Source organism: Apus apus, chromosome 2 (genome assembly GCF_020740795.1).
Source record: "Apus apus isolate bApuApu2 chromosome 2, bApuApu2.pri.cur, whole genome shotgun sequence".
NCBI lineage: Eukaryota > Metazoa > Chordata > Aves > Apodiformes > Apodidae > Apus > Apus apus.
This window is the reverse complement of record NC_067283.1, coordinates 23,483,569-23,504,886: the sequence shown is the minus strand read 5'-3', so window position 1 is coordinate 23,504,886 and position 21,318 is coordinate 23,483,569. Positions and strand designations below refer to the sequence as shown.

The window sequence follows — 21,318 nt, the reverse complement described above, 5'->3', positions numbered from 1 at the left end:
GACTAGCATCTCCAAGCACGCTAGATAAGTCATTCCCAAGCCACGCAAGTTGGAGTCCACAGGGAAGGAAAAACAAACAAAACCTAGTCTCAAACCGCACACATTTTCTAAGATGTCTGCATTTTTGCTCCCTGATCTTCTGATTGTCTTCATAAACAAACACTTTTTTCTTCACTTCTTTCTGTGGGTATATGCAAAATTTCATTAACCTTCATCTTAAGTGCTGCCTGCAGGCAAGAAGCATAACTTACACAGTTCCCTCATCTTCCAGAGTGACTTCTCACACCCACCTTAAAACTCATAAGTAGTCATTTGTATAGTAAAGCTACCAGAAACCAGAGCAGAGGCAGAGCTGCTTTCTTTTACAAGAACTCCTACACCAGAAGCTTTGTTATTGAAGCACCAAAGTTTCTTCCTACAGAGAACATAATCATATAATTTGAAATCTCAATCTGTTCACTATAGCACAGCACAGAAATAAGAAGTGCAATGTAATTACAAAAAAACCCCATGTATAATCACTAAATGTGAGTGCATACCTTCCCTGATGGCAGTAAATGGGGTGCCTTCCTCTTCTTGTAATCTAATCACCTTCAATGCCACCAGCTTTCCATTTACCCTGAAAGGTAAAGAGGGAAGGAGAAAAAGAAATAGAAAACAAAATTAAAGTACAGAAACAGTATTGCTCAAAATAGAACTTGTTTCCCATCATGTACTTATTCAATTTCTTTTTTGTCAATGCCAGCAATTCATTTATAGCACTGTAAGAAACACTTCATAGCTTCCATAATGTCAACTTTATATTTTCACACTCAGATGCAATCCAAGAAATTATCTCAGTTTTCTGTGAGTCAGTCTATTTCTTCTCTATCAGAGTACTAAACTGAAGCTTTGTTAAGAAGTATCATATTGTAAAATATGGTTTCAGAGTATCTGTCCTATATTTGATCCAACTGTTCCAAGAAAAAGGCATACAATTTTTATCAATCACGCCACTTGCAGTATAACCATATTTATACTGATTGCCTCTCTTCCTCTGCATCACACCTATAATTATCACCCTCAAAAATTATGGAAGCTTGAGATGGGAAATACCTTTTAGATCATTCTAGCCATTTCCCATTAGGGTAGGACTATTCCTAAGGTACATTCTTGACTTCATGGCTCAGGCTATTGTTGGATTACAATGACTTTCATTTATAAGATTCAAAACTTTTGTGCTCGAAGGGATGGAATTTCACAACAGGTCACTGTAGTTTCAAATCTATTTGGCTGGTTCCACTTCTAGCATTCAAAATTTCACCACACATAAGGCCTCATAAGAAATCCAGATGGCTCAGTTTATCCAAATTAAATCTCACAACAATGGAATGAAACATAAAAACAGGTATTGATTACTCTCCTCAAGAACAAACTCATACTCTGAAACTTTAACAGACTCCCCAGGTATGACAAACAATGGTGAGGACAGATGACCAAAAAAGCATAACACAGTTGTAAAAAATATTTTTGTTGTTATTATTGCAATTTCTTTCTTTAAAAGCAAAATTAGCATTTACAGCCACAATGATCAAGACAGCATCAGGGCTTTCACACTCCTGTAGTCATGGAGGCTATTCCCAGTTGTACTGGGCCCAAGAAAATGTCTTCATTTTCTAAGCAAGATGATATAGACACCTACTGGATCTGAATTAATCTTCGCCCTCAGGCTTTTAATTTTTGTAGTTACATGATGTCAGTGACAGGACAGCTACCGTCTTGTTTCTTCTGATTATTCTTCTTTTACAATTGCCAGAACCTCATTAGCCCTATGCAAGGATTATATAATGACTCTGAGCAACTTAAGAAAGCTTGGTTATCTAAAGATGGTTTACTCATCACCTTCCAACTACTCATAATACTTCAGACTGGCACTAGTTCAAACCTTAAGCCAGTAGTCACTGTTGAAAGGTAATTATTAGCTTAACCCTACTGGATTATCTGGATTTCTCCTTATACATACTCTCCTTACATATACTTTTGTTTAGATTTAAACAGGACTTCTGGCATCATAAGAAGATAAGCCTTGCCAAGTGTCATGCACAGATAGGAGAATCAACCAGAATAAAAGCAGTAGAAAGACTGATGACAAGACATGCAGTTCATATAGTTGTGTAGTTTTCTATTCCTCCATCAATACATCACCCTACCTATCACATACATATAAATAAAGACTTTTGGATAACTTTATTTTTTTACAATAGAAGAAATACCAGTGAAGGAGGAATTTAAATAAGAAAAGAAAGATCCATTTTTCAGATAAAGAACAAGCCAGATGCTGTATTCAAAGAAGTCAATGCCGAATCTGACAGAAAAAAGATCTCTTGCCAGAGACTCAAGCAAACAGCACACAGCATTCTGTAGATTATGTTGTGCTTAATCCAAAATCCTCCATTCCATTGACTCATTAAGAGTAATAAATAATACAAACTGCAATAGTATAGAACCACTTTTGAAGAATTACAGTTAAACAGAGCAGGAGAGCTGTGCTGTTTAGATATCACTGACACATTGTCATTGGTACTTGTCATAATCTCAGTAGAAATCATGGCAAATCTTAATACTATCAAAATGACTGAACTAATCTCAAGTAGTGCTCCTCTGGGATTTCATTCTTCCCTTTAGAATTATTTATCACCAATATATCAATCTATAACTTTCAGAATAAAACAGCCTCCTTATTCTCATTTACTCCCCAGTCATTAAAACCTTTTTTTTTCAGCTCATTTTCTATAAAGAGGAAAATATAAATCTGGAGATGTGAGAAATGATGAAGTATCATCAATTAAAAGAGATAGGTGCATATATTCACATCTTTTAACTATTCTCCCACTCTTGCAATCTCAGGATGCAGTTAAATCATGCTACAGAGATGAGCTATGGGCTACCAGATCAATCCCTGCCACACACTATTGCCACTGCCTTTTATTTGCTTTCATTCCTCCTACACCCTACAGTGAGAGAGAGTGCTTAGAGAGCTAAAACAGGAGAAGACTGCCCTTTCCAAAAGAACTAAATAATACTTCAAAAATGTATAAAGGTATTTTTCACATTTTGAAAGCAAAAACCAAAAAAAATACATGAGAAGAAGTGGGACCACCTCTTGAGAAGCAGCGAGCCATGTGATCAAGCCAGATATACCATGAAATTATGCCTTGAATCTTGTGATGACGTGCCAAAATAATGAGCAATTTCCTCGGAAACAGCATTGAAAAACAGACCTAAAGAAAATTACCTCTGCAACCTATCAGAACTTGTCTTTGAAACCTTCAGTAGTGATCAGATAAGGTTAGCAGAATTCCTCCCAGATATTACTTCACATTTGTCTTCCATGACTTTCAAAGCTCAGTATTTTCATTATTTTCAAATACAAGTAGAAAAACTGACAGGCAGACAGCCATTTAGACAATGAAAAGGCAATGTTGCTGCCCTTTTTAACATTTAGGATTCATTCAACCGCCTCTCTTGCTCACTGTCCAAATTAAACAATTTCACAACTTCTCAAAACAATACAATTAACTGTCAAGGATTTCACTTATCATATCACGTCCACCCTGTCATCTGCTTTGTTAGTTTCTATTAAGGACAACACTGATTATAAAATTCCTATTTTTTAACATAGAAGGCATCCTCCTTCTTAAACTAACTTGCTTTGTCTCCCTCTCATCCAAAAAATCTTCAGAGAAAGGACAGAAATCCTGAAGCCTCTCAGACTACCACACAAAGCTACTTCACTCTAGGCAGATGACCAGCAGCTGATGCGACAGTTTTCCAATTCACAGAAATTCAGAATTTTAATGTTCCATTATCTCTTCTGATTTCTGATTTTCATGCAATGTAGGCAAAAGAAAACTGTGTCAAAAAATTGTTTTATGGGACATATAGTAAAAGTCTGTAAATTATAAAAAAATATCCAGATATTACAAAAAATGCTGATATAATGTGTCATTCAGGCTTTTCTAAAACAGCACATATCAGCATTACCAAAATAAAGAAACATTTATAAAAATGACCATTTATAAGAAAGTAGGGAAGATTAGAAATTATTTAATGCTTTACTGCATCATTAAGAATATATAATACTGGTGAATATAAAGTAACTGATAACTTAATTGACTTCACTGGGGATAATGCTGATGATGCCACACAGAGAACAAAATAGTACAATACTATTTTCTCAAATTCTTCGGTTATATTTAGATGCACTAAGTGTTCTAAATATATATTAAAGAGTCAGTTAACATAAAATCAGCCACTCTGGTTTCAATTTATTTATTTAATAGTTTTACCACTGGCCAGAGTTGAAGCTGAGTTCCTAACCTGAGGAAGTGCTAAGCTTGCTAACATTCATTCAAAGAAAAAACAGTAGATGGTATTGGGATGTTGTTCTTATTTGTGAAACACATTTCAATAAACTAATATTTATGACGAAAATTGTTAAATATTAATTTACACTAAAACCTCAATGTTTGATGATCAAACCTGGAGAATATCTACTTAGATCTACTCTGTAGTGATATTAATGTATCAAACAGATGTCTAATAGCCCAAGCAGACCATGGTGACCTAATGAAACCAGGCTCTGCCAGAATCTTCCTTTGAAGAAACCTGACCAAAGGCAAATTCACTGTAGGTTTAGTCACCTCTGATTATCTTACTAACAAGTAACTAATTCCACACTGAGGGAAATGCTTCTTTTAATCATTAGCATGAAAGACAGTTAAATGTAAACATGGCTTATATTATATTTCTCTTGCTGAAAAGGACCTAATGTTTGTAGTTTACGAAAAACTTTTACAGTCCCACCAAAGCCTTGTGGTGCAAATAGTAAAGAGACTAACGTGGCTCCTCAATTTCTCCTTTTGACTCCCACCACCTCCATCCTAAACAGAAGTTACCTTGTTTTAGAATAAGCCAGTAGATTAAAGATACTTCATAAAGCTGATGTTTATTAGGGCTGAAAAACAGAAGATCACAGCATTCCAAGAGAGCTGAACACTTTAAATTATTAATCAGTGTTGTCACTGGAACTCAGGGATCCTGTTTTTCACAGGACTTAAGGCATCACTGCTTCAAGTGGCAGTCCCCACTTGAACAGGAGCAGGTGAACAGCATCAGAGCATTTACCTCCAGGTCCCTCATTCCTACAACTCCCAGCCTTCATCATTCAGTTCAAACTAATCAGCTGCTCACCTAAGCATAGGGACTGCACTTGACCCACACCTGCTGAAAGCAAACGCTGTGGGACTGGCAGAGGGAGGGGGATGGACAGCACCAATCCTCCTCCATACACTTCACATCTCTTTGGGCCCCACTGATGTTCATATAAGGAATCGATTTTCACATCAAGAGAATTTGAAGATGAACATATTGGCATCACTTATAAGTGAAGTGGCCTCTTACAACTCTGCACACAGAGCAACAGTCATAGGGATTCTGAGAGATGCCTTTCCACAGCTAACTGGAAAATACATCAGTGCATAACGGCATTTAGTAAGCAGATTACTCCAGCATTTGCTCTATCATTCAAGTATGCATACATGTGTCAGTGCCAATAAATTACTATCCAATAACTTTTAGCACTTGGATCCAACCTAACTATATTCTATTCTAGGATTTCTTGCACATTTTCCTGTGCAGTCCCAGTCAAGAAATATAATAGATTTTCTTTCCTCAGGTCTGTCCCCTGCCACAAGAGATTATAAGGCTAAGTGACTTCTGTAAACTCCTTTGTGGATTGAAACACAGCATGTATAGTGTAATGTTCTCTTTATATATACAACTACAGAGGAAAAATCTCCCAATACTTCTTTTCAACACTGAGAAATTCACTCAGTAAATGAGCAACGTAGTCAACTATTCATTTTCTACTTAGAATCACAGAATCTAAGGGGTTGGAAGGGACCTCAAAAGATCATCTAGTCCAACCCCCCTGCCAGAGCAGGATCACCTAGATCACCTTAGTAACTTATTTTAGGACTTAAATTACTTTAATATTTTTTCCACCATTTCGCATTTTAGTTTAACATCAAATTATCATTAGTTTTGCATCTAATTCAACTTGAAAGTATTGTTTTTATTCAAGATTTACAATGCTAGAGATTTTTTAAGAGCTTCTATGTACAATATGATGTCATGACTTTAAAATATGTAGTAAAAAGCTGCCTACAAAAATCAGTTAGACACATCAGTTTAAAAAATGAGGGGTGGGGGAAAGAAGAAAAAAAAAATTGGGAAGCTCTAGTAGGTAAACGTAAAGTGTTTTTTCCATAATCTATGAATATATATTCCTTTCTCAGCCAACTTCACACAATTTGCATGAAATAAAATGTACAGGAAGTTTAGGTCACTGTGGCTTCACAAAGCACAGCAACTTTGAATTATTCCGTCTAAATAGGTTGAAGAAAATGAAGAAAATATTACCTGTGAACTGGACTGTTGAACATGAAACATGCCAGGTAGCATGTGAATCCAACACCTCACATGGGTATGGAGTAAAGACAGGAGAATGACTAAAAAGCAACAGCACAACAGACAAAATCATGGCACGTTCTTCAAGCCATCTAAAGCCTATGACACTTGAAATAGACTGCACATCAAAAAAAAAAGAAAAAAAGTAGAGACAATGAAAGAGTCATGGAGTTTTCATGACAAGTAAAAGAAATTCTGCAATTTTAAAAAAAAAATTAAAAAATCAGAACAGCAATTTGAGCTCTCAGTCACACTCAGTGAAAGTTTCAGCATTATAAATAAAAAAAAAACCACAAAATACTTAAGTCATCCTTTTCCTGTTGCAGCCATTCCAAACATATATATGAAATATTATGGTCAACTATACAGGCATAATGTGTACATCATGCCAACAACAAATACACATAGTTCCTACTGATCATTCAAATATTCCATGCTGCTCCAAGAATAACACGGCATGGAAACCACAGCCAGTGCAGCATGTGGTGCCTGCCCTCCTGTGCACGAGTTCTCTCTAAGATCCACTCTTTGTACCACAAACTCCCTATTGAGCTTCAGGTGAAGAGTAGGAGTTATTGCCTTAGATGGAGATAAATGCAAAATGTCCTGGCTACCTGACAAAATAACTTTAATCTTGGGGTACACACTGAAATCACCTTGAACATAAAAAAAATCATATTTCACATAGAAACAGGAGAGGTAGCAACTGAAGGATTGCCCTACACCTCTGTGACCTTTGACAGCATCTTGTTTCCACTATGTTTGCTCAGTGCTCTACCAATTTCTCATGTTACTGGTTAAAAAGGATTGAAACCAGAATTTATTAGTACAAGCATTTTATTAGGGATAAACTAAAATTATTTAATGTTATGGTAGGGAAACTAGTCAAAAAATATGTTAGTGAGTTTTCTGTTACAAATTCTACACATTTCTGCAACACTTTGGGCATGTCCAACTTAGTGAAGGTGTCAAAAAAAGTAAAGGTAAACCAAAATTAACATGGACAAGCAAGAAGCAGATCAGGATCACAGTGATACGGAAGCAGAGGAGATATCTTGCATCTCAAAACACAGGTTCATGCTGTGCAAGCAGCAGTCACAGATCACATCACTTTAACTGAGGTAATCTTTTTTAATTCTTTGCCTTGAAGGGCAATTGAACACAGTGGGAGAAGAAAGAAACGATGCCAACTCGTAATATTGCCAAAAGCACAGGTTTTTCCCATAAGTGCAATATGTAGAGTTCCCAGTGAGAGCACATAAGGCCTCCATGCTGTTTTGTAAAGGGCTCTGGTTGGCAGCAGCTCCCCTGTGCTGTCACCAGCTTCATCTCTAGACTCCCATAAACTCACATCAACATTTATGTGCCTCAGATCAAGCCAGTTCCCATTGCTGTACATTCAGGTACATTTATAACCAAGCTCAAGAAGGAAGAAGGTCAATGACAGCAGGAAGATACACAGTCAGACAGCACTTTTTCAGCTCAAACACACAATGAAATAATACAGGAATTCAAAAGGCATTACTGCTTTGCACCTATTGCATGGCAAATGTTCAAGGTGTTAGAGTCAATGGAACTTCCATCATTTTTTGCAGTATTCTCAGTAAGTTACCAGGCTTACTTCTTCAAAATTTTACATTAATAAAAAACAAAAGCAGAGATCACTTCAAAGTGATCTCAATTTCATGCAGTAAGCAGCCTCTTGGGATTTTATACCATAAAGTAACACGTGAGAAGCTAACCTGAATGAAAGTAGAAAATGAACACGCCAAGATGAGCTTCATTTTGCACGACTGATGTGCAACATGTGAAATCAAATAGATTTGCCTATTGATGTAACTGCCATCCAGGAACAAATGGCTGCCTGGCTATTCTCCCATAAACAGAAAAGCCCAGCCTAAGAGAATACTGCTTCACTTTCCTCAGTAACACAGTCCCATTCACTCTGCTGCTTCCTCACCCTGGGGGATCATTTTTATCTGACTACAAAAAGAGGAATCCATCACTCAGTAAGAGGAATTAGCTCACTTCGGTTCACTGTCCTGGGATACTACCACAAATACTCAAATAGACAGAAAAGTAATGGATTTTATAGGAAGGCAAGGGCTTGGTACCACTGATCCTGCTCTAAGTTATACAAAGCCAGGCTTGTCTTGAAAGCAAGTTACTGCATGCATTGCTTCAAATTTTAAGAAAGGAATGGCTGATTTTGTGTGCTTGGAGGCAGGTATGTATCTTTTGGTCTTTCTAAATAGTAAGGTAAGATCAATGAGTTTTTATTCCATAATAACGATCACCAAGGGAAATAATTTTAAAAGCTGAAATGTATCTCAGAAAATGCATTTAAAAAATACAAACCCCACGACTTGCCACATGCAGCTGGTTATATAGGTTATATTAAGGAAAATAATTCTGAGAATAAAGCATCATTCAAAACAGCTCAATCTGATCTTAAACTCTCCATCTTCAACTACGGTTAAGGACCATCTCAGAAACATTTTGGCAAAATGACAAAGTCAAGCATCAAAGTTGGTTGAGAATTAGGGATTCTCAAACATTTTGACTAAAATGCACTTGTGGTGCAAGTATTACCAGCTTTTCCAAATACACATCATGTCTGCGTTCTGCAGTGTGTTGTAACAGCTTAATCCTTCAGCAGTCAGACTGGGCACATGCCAAAACAAGCAGTCCTCTTTTGACCCATTTTGCTCATTCTTCTTCCCACTGAATCTGTCGCCAAGGGAAATGGTGATGCATATCACAGTGTCACCTTCTGTACCTACATTAGGTGCTCAAAAAAAGTTACTGTATCTATTTATCATCTTAGATAAAGTTATAAACAGAGCTGATCTGTCAGAAAAGCAGCAGCAAAGTTAGACTCTCCTGGCCCATCCATTTGCCCTTCCCTGTCATCTGTCTTCCCCAAGAGTACAACAAAGCAGTGAAGTTGTTTCTTCTTTGGAGATACCACCTAGGCTAGAGATTCCTCAGTTTCTCATGGGGACAGAAGAGGTAACAGGGCTACATTACCTCAACCAGTAACTCTTAAAATTGCAGGTAGCCCCTTTAGTATTTCCCCTGTTCTTGAAGTACAACCTCCTCCCACTGTGAAGAAACTCAACTGTTTCTCTAGTTGAAGAAAGAGAAGTCTGGATTGAAGGTGCTGAATCTGGTGTGCAGTGTAATACAGGAATTATTCAGTTCTCAGTGAGAAAAAAAAAGCCAAAGGAAATTAAGCAAATGAAGAAATATTATTATAACAGCAATAGTCTCTGTATATGCATTCTTATCCACACTCTAGTTACACACAATTTTTTCAAAACAAATTTTACAGACCTTGCAAAAGATGTTACAAATCAGAGGAATAAGGTTATATATATTTGTAATAATTCACACTACTTATCCAGGGCTTGCTATTTACAATGGATAATGCAAAGAGCACAGTAATTTCAATTTATTATTCAACTACCATTAAAATCATTGAAGTACTTCTTACAGATCTGCAGTCAGCTCTACAAAAACAAATTAATATTTCTAATTAATATAAGTTTCACAACACATTCACAAGTCATCACTGAATGCTTCAGGCATGCACTTTGCTTTGTTTTTAACTTTCAGTCTGTTCCAGTGATTGACAGGACATCTAGCAGCCCTGTTGCCTTTGTTCAATCTTAGTGAAAGTCAAGGCACATGGGAAAACAATCACCAGTTACGCACTGTGATTTTACTAAAGGGTTTTACTAATAAGGCACAAGCTGAAATCTATGCTGTCTTCTCTTATTACTTAGACCTCAATAAAATGCTTACATGTGTATAATGTCTGGAACTTATGGTGATGAGTAACCATTAACAATACAACGTTACTGCATTTTCTTGAAAAAAGCTGCCAGTGAAAGACAATACATGCACTGGCATTTACATTTAGAACATGTTTTTATCCACATCAGCTGTCATTATGCTCATCAACCTCAAAGCTACTTAGAGATGACGACACCCTTCATTCTGATTTATTACAAATACTCAGTGAAAAAAATAATTTTCAGGACCTACCTAACTTAATGACCTTGGAAAATGTTAATACATGTTTTAGTAGTTACTCTGTTCCATGACTGTCACGATATTCTCTCTGCTGAGAATGGCAGTTACTTCACGTATAATTCACTAGACAAAGTTTTTAAATAAAGGTATTACATGTATCAAATCTCTCCCTCAAAATTGCTTTATTATTATAGAATAATAATTATTTATTATTTTAGAAAATTGTATTATGAAAATTGAGTGATTAAATTAACTTGCACCAGACACTCTGCTTGACAAAAGATAGTTCTCAACTAAAGCACTCGACTAAAGCAGATCAAGGAGTCTACTTAAAGTATGATCACTGAGTTACTGTATACAATACAGAAGCACTTAGGGCACTGGGATAAAAAAGTTGCAACAAATAACATCAAAATGTATTCAGTAGATTATTTTGAGGTGAAGTAGTTGCAACAATTGTAAATAAAATCTTGTATAATAAACTAAACTTAAAGTAGTTCAAAATTCCATTAATTCCCTTCAAGTTATTTTATTCATGCTTGTAATAAATACAAACAACATATTAATAACTTATTGCATATATTCAACATTGCTCTCAGAACATCAGAAAAATCTACTTGACATTATATTGTGCTTTTACCCCTAAAATTTTTTTTTGTATTATTACTGAGAAAGTAGTAAAACATTAAAGTACAAAAAAAATCAGATTAACAAGAAGGGATCTCATCTTGTTCTGATGTGAAGGCAGTATGTTACCTATGCAACACGGTCTCAGTCTCTTTCACTAGAGCACATGGCAGCCAGCAGCACTGTGCTACTGATTCACAGCAATCTATGCACATGTGCAGAAACATTATTACTACTTATCATTATTACTGTCTGCTTATTTTAATTTACACAGAAAAATAAATTTAAAAAAACCAACTCCACTTACTTGCTTTTCCCTTTGTATACCGTAGCATAGGACCCCTCCCCTAGTTTTTCCAGTTTTTCATATGAGTCTGCTTTTCCAAACTTGGGGCTTGTAGGCTAAACAAAACAAAAAAAGATGACCTTTCAGCATGTATTGCACCTGCAACATTAACTGCTTTGATTCATCCTCTAGAGATCAAACATCATTATCAAAACTCATAGACCTATATGTATTCTGCAGTCAACAGTAACAAAAAAATTAGTAGCAGAGCTAATGAAACAATATAATAGGCTACTCAAATAAAATATCATTCAACACCCCAGATGGTGGTTGTTGGTATCAACCATACACTTACATCACTGGAACTATCAAAAGAATTTTCTTCTTAATCAAATAGGTATTTCTGGTTTATTTTTCACATATATCTTTTCATATAGGGGAAAAAGATCATTAAAAACTAAGCCAACTTATTTTTTTAAAAGGTCAAAGCAACAGTCTTAACCTACCCTACAAAATCAGATTAAAAGAGATGCTTGCAATGATTCTTGCTCAAAGGCCCAGAGAGATCAGCTGGCCTTTGCTACAGACTGCTCCTTGCCCCACTTTTACATAGTCCTAACAGAGAATACCACAATGCTTTAAAAACAGAAATTCAACTGACATGAAAACTTTCCAATTCAGTTCTTGGAAAATGTTTGAGTTTTTTTAAGTACTCTTGTTTTCCCAAATGTCCTAATTTTTCAGTTGTCTGGAAGGAAAGGGCTTTTTACTCTTCCCCCAAGACCAGAAAAACTGGTTCCCCCATTGCAAAAAACTGACCTGCAGCTGTCCTCAGCATTATCTAGATACAGTTCAGACTGCAGTGCTCAGATGTTCTGTACCTAAACCAACCAAAAGAGTTCAGAGCAGAAACTTTGGAGGGTCAACACTGATGCTCAAATCACATACAGGACCTGATTTGTCACCACTCGGGGTTTAACACTACAAAGAAAAGCAGCCAAGCAAACCCAGCACGTTTAGCATTGAATTCAACTGGGAGGTGCTAAGCCATGCACAGCTGCACACAGTGTACACTCACATTTAGGATCTTACACCTGATTTGCAAAAAGGATTCAAGTTTCAGCTTTTTCAAAGGAAAAGAACATTATAGTACAGGGCACATCTGTGTGCAAATTTCTTTAAAATCATGGTCAAAAGTTTTAAATCAACTGAGTCTAAAAATTACTTCTATTTAAGTAGACAAGGGCATCTCAGGTGAGATGACTTGGTACCTCATACCTCTCCACTGCTACACCAATAAACTGTTAGCCAGAAAAAGCAAACATTGTCTTTATTCAACTACTCTACATTTGTCCTAGGCCACTGGCAGATATACATCTTTTTTGAGACTAACATCTCAGCTTTCTATTGAATGGCATCAGGATACACACACATATGTTTGCAAAATCGAGCGTTTTCATCTCCCTTCAATACACAGAACAATCTATTATTTTGCTATCCAATTCCTAAATATTAATAGATCGATGAAAACTTCTTGTATGGGAACCTTCAGATCTTTTTCCTGTTAGAGTATTTAGAACATTTCATTATAAATAAGGCAGTAATATTCTTGGTTCCCAGTCTGTGCTTAAAAATGCATTCTGCCTGGTTAGAAATTATTTGTTTATTTTTTTCAATCACAGTTTTAATACAGATGTCACTAATAGAGGTGAATAAAATACTCATTCAAGTAGCCAACTCATTTAAGTACCAATTATGGACTAACACAACATTACAAAACTACAGAAAACAAGTGTTTAGAAGTCTCCCAGATAATGAAGAGGGACAGCAAAGCATTTCCCAAATTGCAGGCTGCAGTGAACACACAGTGAGTAGCTTTGTTTGGAGTGGAAATGTTGCCCTAGTTGGCAATCAACAATTTACTGTTGGTTTCTTCATAATGAGGAAGAAAAGGAGAGGATTTATACATGTGGTTTATATCTATTTTTTATTTTCACACTGAGATTTACTTTTATTTTTTACCACTGGAAAACATAATCTAAAGGTCACAACAATTTGTGATGCCTTAAGATCTTGATAGGAAACTGGATGCCTCTAATCCATTACCACACAGTAAATCATCAACAGTAATTGTTCTTAAAACCTCCAGCTCATTTGTCCATACTCCAGCTGCCAGAAGCATGGACTGAAGGTCACGCCTTTTGACTCACTCTCCTCCTGGAAGCTGCTGCATCCTTGCTGAGATGCTAATGCAAAATGCTAGAAGCTTGCACTGGCAGGACCAGGAGACCTCACTCCTGGTTGTACAGATGAGGTGCTGGTTTCAACCTTCTTGTCCTCAGGGGCTACCCCACACAGAGCCCCAGGGCTCAGCTCTGCAGCAGAAAGGCTGACCAGCCACCTCCTACAAGCAGCCCAAATCACTTGTCCAGTGCCTGCTCATGCCAGGCATGAGCTGACCAGAAACAACCAGAAAACAACCAGAAACTCACCCGTTAGCCACCACCACTCCCTTCTGCAGTAAACCCATAAGGCTGGCATCCTCCTCTTGCCAGGTACCTGTTCCAGCTCTGATCATTAGATAGGATTCTCACACTGTTAGATCTCCCTTTGTGAAAATGGTCATCCCATGGCAGGGGGGTGGAACAAGATGATCTTTGTGGTCACTTGCAACTCAAACCCTTCTAGGATTCTATTACATTATTCTTCCTTTGCATTTGTAGCCTTAAAAGGCTTACAATTTTTGAAGGTACCTGATGCAGAAAAGAACTTCAGAGGGTTTTACCCACACATTTTTCAAATAAATTCTGAGGCAGCAGACACTTTGCAACTACTTTGCATTATATTTCTTAATGAAACAGCAAGACAAGTCTCACTCAGCACAGGCAATCACTTTAGAAAATTAAGGAACAAATTTACCCTTTCCCCAGCGTTTTCTCAATACTTTTTAAAATGAAGCCTCACAAATTAAATCAGACTTACAATTACAAATTGCTTATAAAGGCAAGAATTTCAGGCACTTCTTACCTTTCCTTTTTTTCTCCTAGATTATAAAGGAGGTGAGGACTGACTGAGAGAATACAAAAACCAGAACTTTAAAAAAATGTAAGTTTTAGGCTTAAAGGGATACAAATAAAGGGCTATGGAAGGGACTTAATTTGAAGTTCCATGTCACTGCTGGAAATTATAACCATTTCAGGCTGCTTTACTTCATTATTGCACTCCACCTTTCATATAGTTATTTTTTCAGCTTCATGGCAATGAATTTTGTTATTCAGATTCCTCCACATTAGTTTATTTTTTTCCAACCATTTTTGTTAAAAAAATACGCCTTGTTACAGCAAAATTATGGCAACAATATTTTTTTTCAGCAAATGCTAAATTTAAAATCAGATATAGAAAATTCACTTCTAAATATAATTTCTTCATTTAAAGTATTTTATTCCTTCCAGTAAAATATATGGGAATACATATACACAGAGATTTCTATTTGTAAAGTCACAGGAGTCCCATATTCTGCCTAGGATATGGTTGACTGGAAGACACGTAGCAAGTGAGACATATCCAAGGTATGTCAGATGTACAGTGCTTGCATCACCCACTGACATGTCTCAAGCAGCAGACTCACAAAAAGTTCCCTATATATTAGAAAGTTGGTGAATCCTCCAATTCCCTTCCCCAGAAGGGATGTCTCAACAGAAAAGAGTAGTCATTTTAGCTGAATTTCAGCTAATTTCAGCTGAATGCATGTATTTTTATAAATGTTTGTTTAAACAAACATTTTTGTTTGTTTTTGTTTTAAGATCTAGCGTTACAATATTTCTGCCACAATTGATTTTTCTTTCTTCTTACTCCTCTTTATTACTTTTTAACCCTTCAAAACACCAACACAGAATCACAGAATCATTTAGGTAGTAAAAGACCTTTAAGATCACCAAGTCCAACCATTAACCAAGCACTCCCAAGTCCACTAAACCGCGTCCCTAAACACCACAACTACGCATCTTTTAAGTACTTCCAGGGATGATGACTCCACTACCAGACTGTTCCAGTACCTGACAACCCTTCTGGTGAAGAAATTTTTCCTAATACCCAATCTGAACCTCCCGTGGCAAAGGTTGGGGCCATTTCTTCCCATCCTATTACTTGTCACTTGGGAGAAGAGACCACCATCCACCTCGCTACAACCAGGTAGGTAGGATCTCCCTCAGCCTCCATTTCTCCAGACTAAACAAGCCCAGTCCCCACAGCTGGTCCTCCTAAGACATGTTCTCTAGACCCTTTACCAGCCTTGTTGCCCTTCTCTAGACTTGCTCCAGCTCCTGAATGTCCTTCCTATAGTGAGAGCCCCACAACTGAACACTGTATTTGAGGTGTGGTCTCACCACTGCCAGGTACAGGGCGACAATCACTTCCATAGTCCTGCTGGCCACACTGTTTCTGATAGAAGCCAGGATGCGATTGGCTTTCTTGGCAACCTGGGCATCTTGCTGGCTCGTACTCAGCCAGCTGTCAACAAAGATATGTCACAACATAACATTACTGTGATAAAAGCACAACCTCTGCCATGTCTGAAAACTGATTATTGACTGAATGTGTAATTTTTTTGTTAATTAAAACCTTGAAATGTTTTCTATTAAAATTTTATCATTATTTGTTGGATATAAACCAAAGGAAGATCTGCTCTCTACGAGTCCTGGCACTATCTTGCCATGTGAATATTTTTTCTCAGAAATTTTCATCTATGTAGTAAAGAAAGCCTTAATGGAAAATTACACTGAAAATCACCTGACTACTCTTATAGAAGCTGTGTGGGTTATGTTCTCATGCATTTTTCATAACTGCAAAACAGCTTGTGAATGTCACACTTAACCAGCACACTCCTGAGTCTAAGTTTTAAATAGACCTTTTTTAAAAAAAAACTTTTTTTAAGCTGCAGAGTATTAAAACTTCAATATAGAACATCAATACAAAACTGCCCTTAAGGGAAAAATAGTATGTTCACAGTACCACTGTAGATTATTGAAAATCAAAACGAAATACCAGTGTTCTGTTACATGCCTCCAAACAAATAAATTCATTGCTAGAAAAACTTCAATGTAAAAGGTAAGACAGGAGGCCTGAGATTAAATCACAAGAACTGAAAACAAATTTAACTACTCAAGTTTCACAGTAATTAGTCACATTCTTATGTTTTTATCCTATGAACAATAATAGGTCAACTTGGTCACACTTTTTTCTTTATTTTTTAAACCTTGCAAGTTAGACTATTTCCTAGGGCAATGTTCAAGGGATACAAAGACATCCAGGAATCCAAACTGAGCATTAATCTCAGCTGTACTGATCCCATCCTGTTGCTGGGATCTTTCTAACCCTTTAACATGTAGCCATAAATTAAGAGCAACCTGAGCAGGAGTGACCATAGAGCAATTTGTGAAAAGGCTGGATGCAGTTTTTAAAGCTGTTGACTTGTTCTCCAGGTTATTAAAGCACAGGAGCTGGACCTGCTGCCACATTTTATCTGCCTTATCATCTAGAGAGTATCCTCCAGGTTAATGATTCTTAAAGCTTCCCCTGTGCCAGAAAAGAAAAAATATGCTCTCTACACTGAACTCTCAAATTATCTTACCTCAATAAAATGTACTGACCAGGAAGGATGCATTTAACCTAGTAATTAATAGGTTCCTAAAACTGGAGAAGGCTGCATACACCTGAGGAGAAAGGCAGGTAAGAATAGCACATCAAGTGTTTAAGCGGACACAAATTATGCCCAACTTTCAGATAAAAATCTGACTTTAGTGTCTGCTTTAGTTAGATTTCCTATGCAGCTGATTCACAATGTGTTTACAGAATGAGTTTGTTCTTTTTGCATGCATTTTTTTAAGGAAAGTTGCACATAACAGGACAGAAAATTAATAGAGGTTACAGAAACAGAGAGAGGCTGCTCTACCACAGGAGAGGAGAGGGTCAATGGAGCAAAGCATTACTTAATTGAATTATTTTTATCTGAGTGAACTGTTTATATTTATGTGAGTTGGTAAAAGATTAGTGTTTTGCTGCATTTAATTTTTAAAAAGTAACTGAAAAGTAGTATATATACTTTAGAATGACATTTGAATTCATTGGCATAGACCTCAAGCCATTCAAGGAGAATGGACTGATGTGTATCACTACATAAGCAGATAGCTAGCTTATAAAACTTGCAATATTCTATTTAAATACTGTGCAAAAGTACTATTTTCGTGTATAAAATGTGAACACGAAAACTTCACCTTGCACTGAAGAAAAAGAAATAAGGCCACACGCCTTAGGAGCATGGATCTCGAATAAAACTTTCAGAGCATTAGAGTCAAACTATCTTCCAAAGGCAGATAGTTATTTTGGGAATATTGGCTTGTGTTTGGTTTTGAGTTGTGCTTTATTTTAACAAGTTTATTTTGTAGTTTTACAATTTCTTCAGTTAGGGAGAAAAGAAAAGCAAGTTTCTTCCCTTGGTAGGCAAAAGACTCGGGAAAAAAATTTTAGAAACATATATAGACAACTATAGCTACATATACTTAATATATATATGTATTTTATACATATGTACTGTGTTGGGCTGGATTAGAGCAAAGATTTGTCAATACAAGTTCCCTTCTTCTAAAAGGGGCTGACAGGTGATGCACAGGTAGTCAAACACCTACTTCACTACCTCCAATGTGAAAATAATCCATTAGTCTGTTGTGATAAAAGGAGAAGTTTGCTCTGCTTTAAATTTCATTCCTAATGACATCCAATTTCAATCAGCTTAAGCAGTTTGAAAATCACACTCATAGATGTTTTCGTATGTTTAAAAGAAGGGAGTTAAGCAAATGCAATGCAACATGACTGTTTCACATAACGAGTACGTAAATGTCAGGAGGAAAGACTTGAAGTGTAAAAATGTAGTTTGTCTTATAAGAACAAAAAAGAGTGTGCTAACTTCTGTCTGTATGCTGCTGCGCTAATTAAAAGCACAGGACTTCTACTAGTTTGCAACAACGTGTGACATTAACTGCAGAAAAATACTTCATGTTCAAGAGAAAATTTTTTATGTTCCAAGTGCCAATCTGTGGGCAGGGACACACAGTTCCAGCTTTCCAAAACCTGTGTTATGTGCCATCTTTCTCATTGCAAAGTGCAGAGCATTTTGAAGGTACAGAAAACACAAAACAGGTGAAATGCCACCTCCAGAGCATTATCTGATGATATCAAGAAACACTGAAGCTGATCCCTGCAAGAGAGCTGATAAGGCTACTGAAACTAATCAAAACAGAACCTAATGCTCCAGGACATTACAAATGAGGTCTTTCAGGTCACATCTTGAAAAATGTTATTTCTGAGACAAATACAGGACTTTCACTTAAGTAGAAGCAGTGATACAGAGGCCACGAGTCTCAGCCATGTACCTTTTGAAAGACACCACTTCCCCACCTGATGGCTTCCGAGGACTTTAAATGATGAAAGGGAAGAGACTAAACAGAAGCTTATTTCTAAAACCATTCCTCTAGCAACCAAGTGCAGGAAGTGCAAATGGAAGGTAAGATACATTTATCAGACTATCTTTTAAAAAAAAAATCTAGAAAGCAGAGCCCAAACTGGAACTCAACGAAACAAGTTTAGCCAGTACAACCCAGAGGGCAGATCATGCTCAAGAACATTTACAGAAACTGAAATGCCCATTCAGACTGGCAAAATGTATACAGTAGAAGAATTTAAAGAGAATGAAGTTGTAACTCAATAAGAATATGCAGCAGTCCTCTGACATGGAAGAAAAAGAAGTAATGGTCAGAAGAGGAAGCAGCAAGGGCATCTGCTACACAACATCAGGACTAGAAACAAATGAAACTCAATACCTTCCGTCAATTCAACTGCAATTCAGAACCAGAGAATGACAAATTCCTGCAACTATCCACACAGACATATGCTCAATGAAATGTGCATCAGAACACCCTCTGCCTGAGGCAAGGTATTCTGACTCTGAAAAAAGGGAACAGCTTGCTCGTATCTCTGCCTTGGATGTGTCAACTTAGGTCTGCCAGGCAGGACCAGGTGTGACCTGCTGTCAGCAGAGGGCTAATACCACCTCCTGCTATAATGTTCTGCTCTTTCGTCTTCATTGACATGAACACTGACATTATTCCACAAGTTATTGCTTGTCACGTGCTCTTCAGAGCACTATTTGTGAGGAAGACTCAAAAAATTACCAACAATGCTGAACAGAGCTATAAGAATCAAGGAGAATTACAGGAAGTTAAGAAATCAGAATTGTATGTCAGGAAATTCCTATACACCTACTTTGCAACATGAGATGTCCCCAGGAAGTCTGTGTAAGTCAGCACAGGAGAACATTAACAAAAGCATATGTTTAGCTACAGCTCTAGCCAGCAGCATACTAATAGAGGAAGCATTAACATAATTTACATGAGAAAATCCTGAGATAATGGGAGATTGCAAGAAAAAAGTGGAGTACCAGGCAACTAGAAAAGAAATATATGCCAATAACACAGTTTCAAAAAAAGTCTGCTCCAAAATTCAGGAAGCAAAGCAAATAATAACCTTCAGTTTTAACATAAAAGAAGGACATAAAGCATTAATAGAAATTAGTTACAGTTTCTAGGAGGAACAGGACAAGAACAGCAGAGATGGGAAGTGAGTTACTACCACAAAAAAACTTAAGGAAAGACTTTCAAGAATTGCCACAAATTTATCATTTAGGTGTTAAGCAATAATCAGGCATCATCTACAAACACTGTAAACTGCTCCATCCATTATTAAAGACTCTAAAAGTTTTATGGTAAGAACTCTTTGCTACAGACTCATCTGGAACACACCAGAGACATCTTTGGCAGCAGCTTTAAAATCAGGTGACTATGAAAAAGACAATTTTTTTTTGCTACAGATGGTTACATTTTAAAATGTCCTTTTCTAAAAAGGACAGTCGTCTGGAGGGATGACATCTTATCTGTTAAATTCACATGGGTTAAACAAAGCTCATCTACAGAAAATAAATCTCTGTCATTTCTCCTTAGAAGTCTGACAGGATTCAGTCAAACTCTTGTAGGAAGGACAGAAAATATCCAGAAGACAGAGCAAAACAAAACAAAACAAACAACCAAAGAAAAAAAACAACCAAACAAAAAAACCCAACCCAAACAAAGAAACAAAGGGCAATCAACCTTTTAAATTATTTCACATCAACTAAGATTTAAAGTGTTACATCCATTCTGCTTAGATCTATAGTCTTCAACTCAAAGGTCACATTGTTATGGATTTTTCTTGCCAAAGCATAATAGAAATAGTTTTTCAATAATTTTGAAGGTCTTTTGGGGAAAATCTGTTCTGGGCATTATTCATGAAAGATATGACATTTTATTTATCTAGTTTCTTTCAAAATAATTGAAAACAAAACAACGATAATGTGTTGCAAAACCCTTCTTAGTTGTTTCTTCTCTATCTCACACACACAAACAGCGTTTCTGACATGGAAATAACTTATTTTTACTACTTGATTTTAAAAAGAGAACTTTAAACTGTAAACAAAATCTGCCAAATCTGATCTGCTCCTCTAAAACTTAAACCTAAAAATCAGAAAATTGATTCACAGTTTCCCCAACTTTGTGGGAAAAAATTTCTCTTCATAAATAAGCAACCCTCTGCAGAGTTTGCAACATAAACATTATAGCAGCTGTAATGCCATACCAGGATCAGGAGAGGAAAATGCTTAGAAATCCCATAAGACACCCCAGCTAACATCTGACAGGAATATCAAAATACATTCTTCTTCAAGTTCTATTTTCTTATTTTATTTTATACATAACAATAGAAACATACATGGG

General features: G+C 36.6%; 1 protein-coding gene across 6 annotated transcripts in view; it reads right to left on the bottom strand.

Moving 5' to 3' along the window:
- Positions 1 to 21,318, bottom strand: part of CDK14 (cyclin dependent kinase 14) — a 338,936-nt gene that overhangs the window by 233,866 nt on the left and 83,752 nt on the right. For all 6 annotated transcript variants that reach the window (XM_051612199.1, XM_051612197.1, XM_051612200.1 and 3 more), the window contains 2 exons: positions 11,483 to 11,577; positions 540 to 619 (listed from right to left, as the gene is read on the bottom strand). In XM_051612199.1, the coding sequence (XP_051468159.1) occupies positions 540 to 619; positions 11,483 to 11,577 (175 nt within the window). The remainder of the gene's footprint in view (positions 1 to 539; positions 620 to 11,482; positions 11,578 to 21,318) is intronic.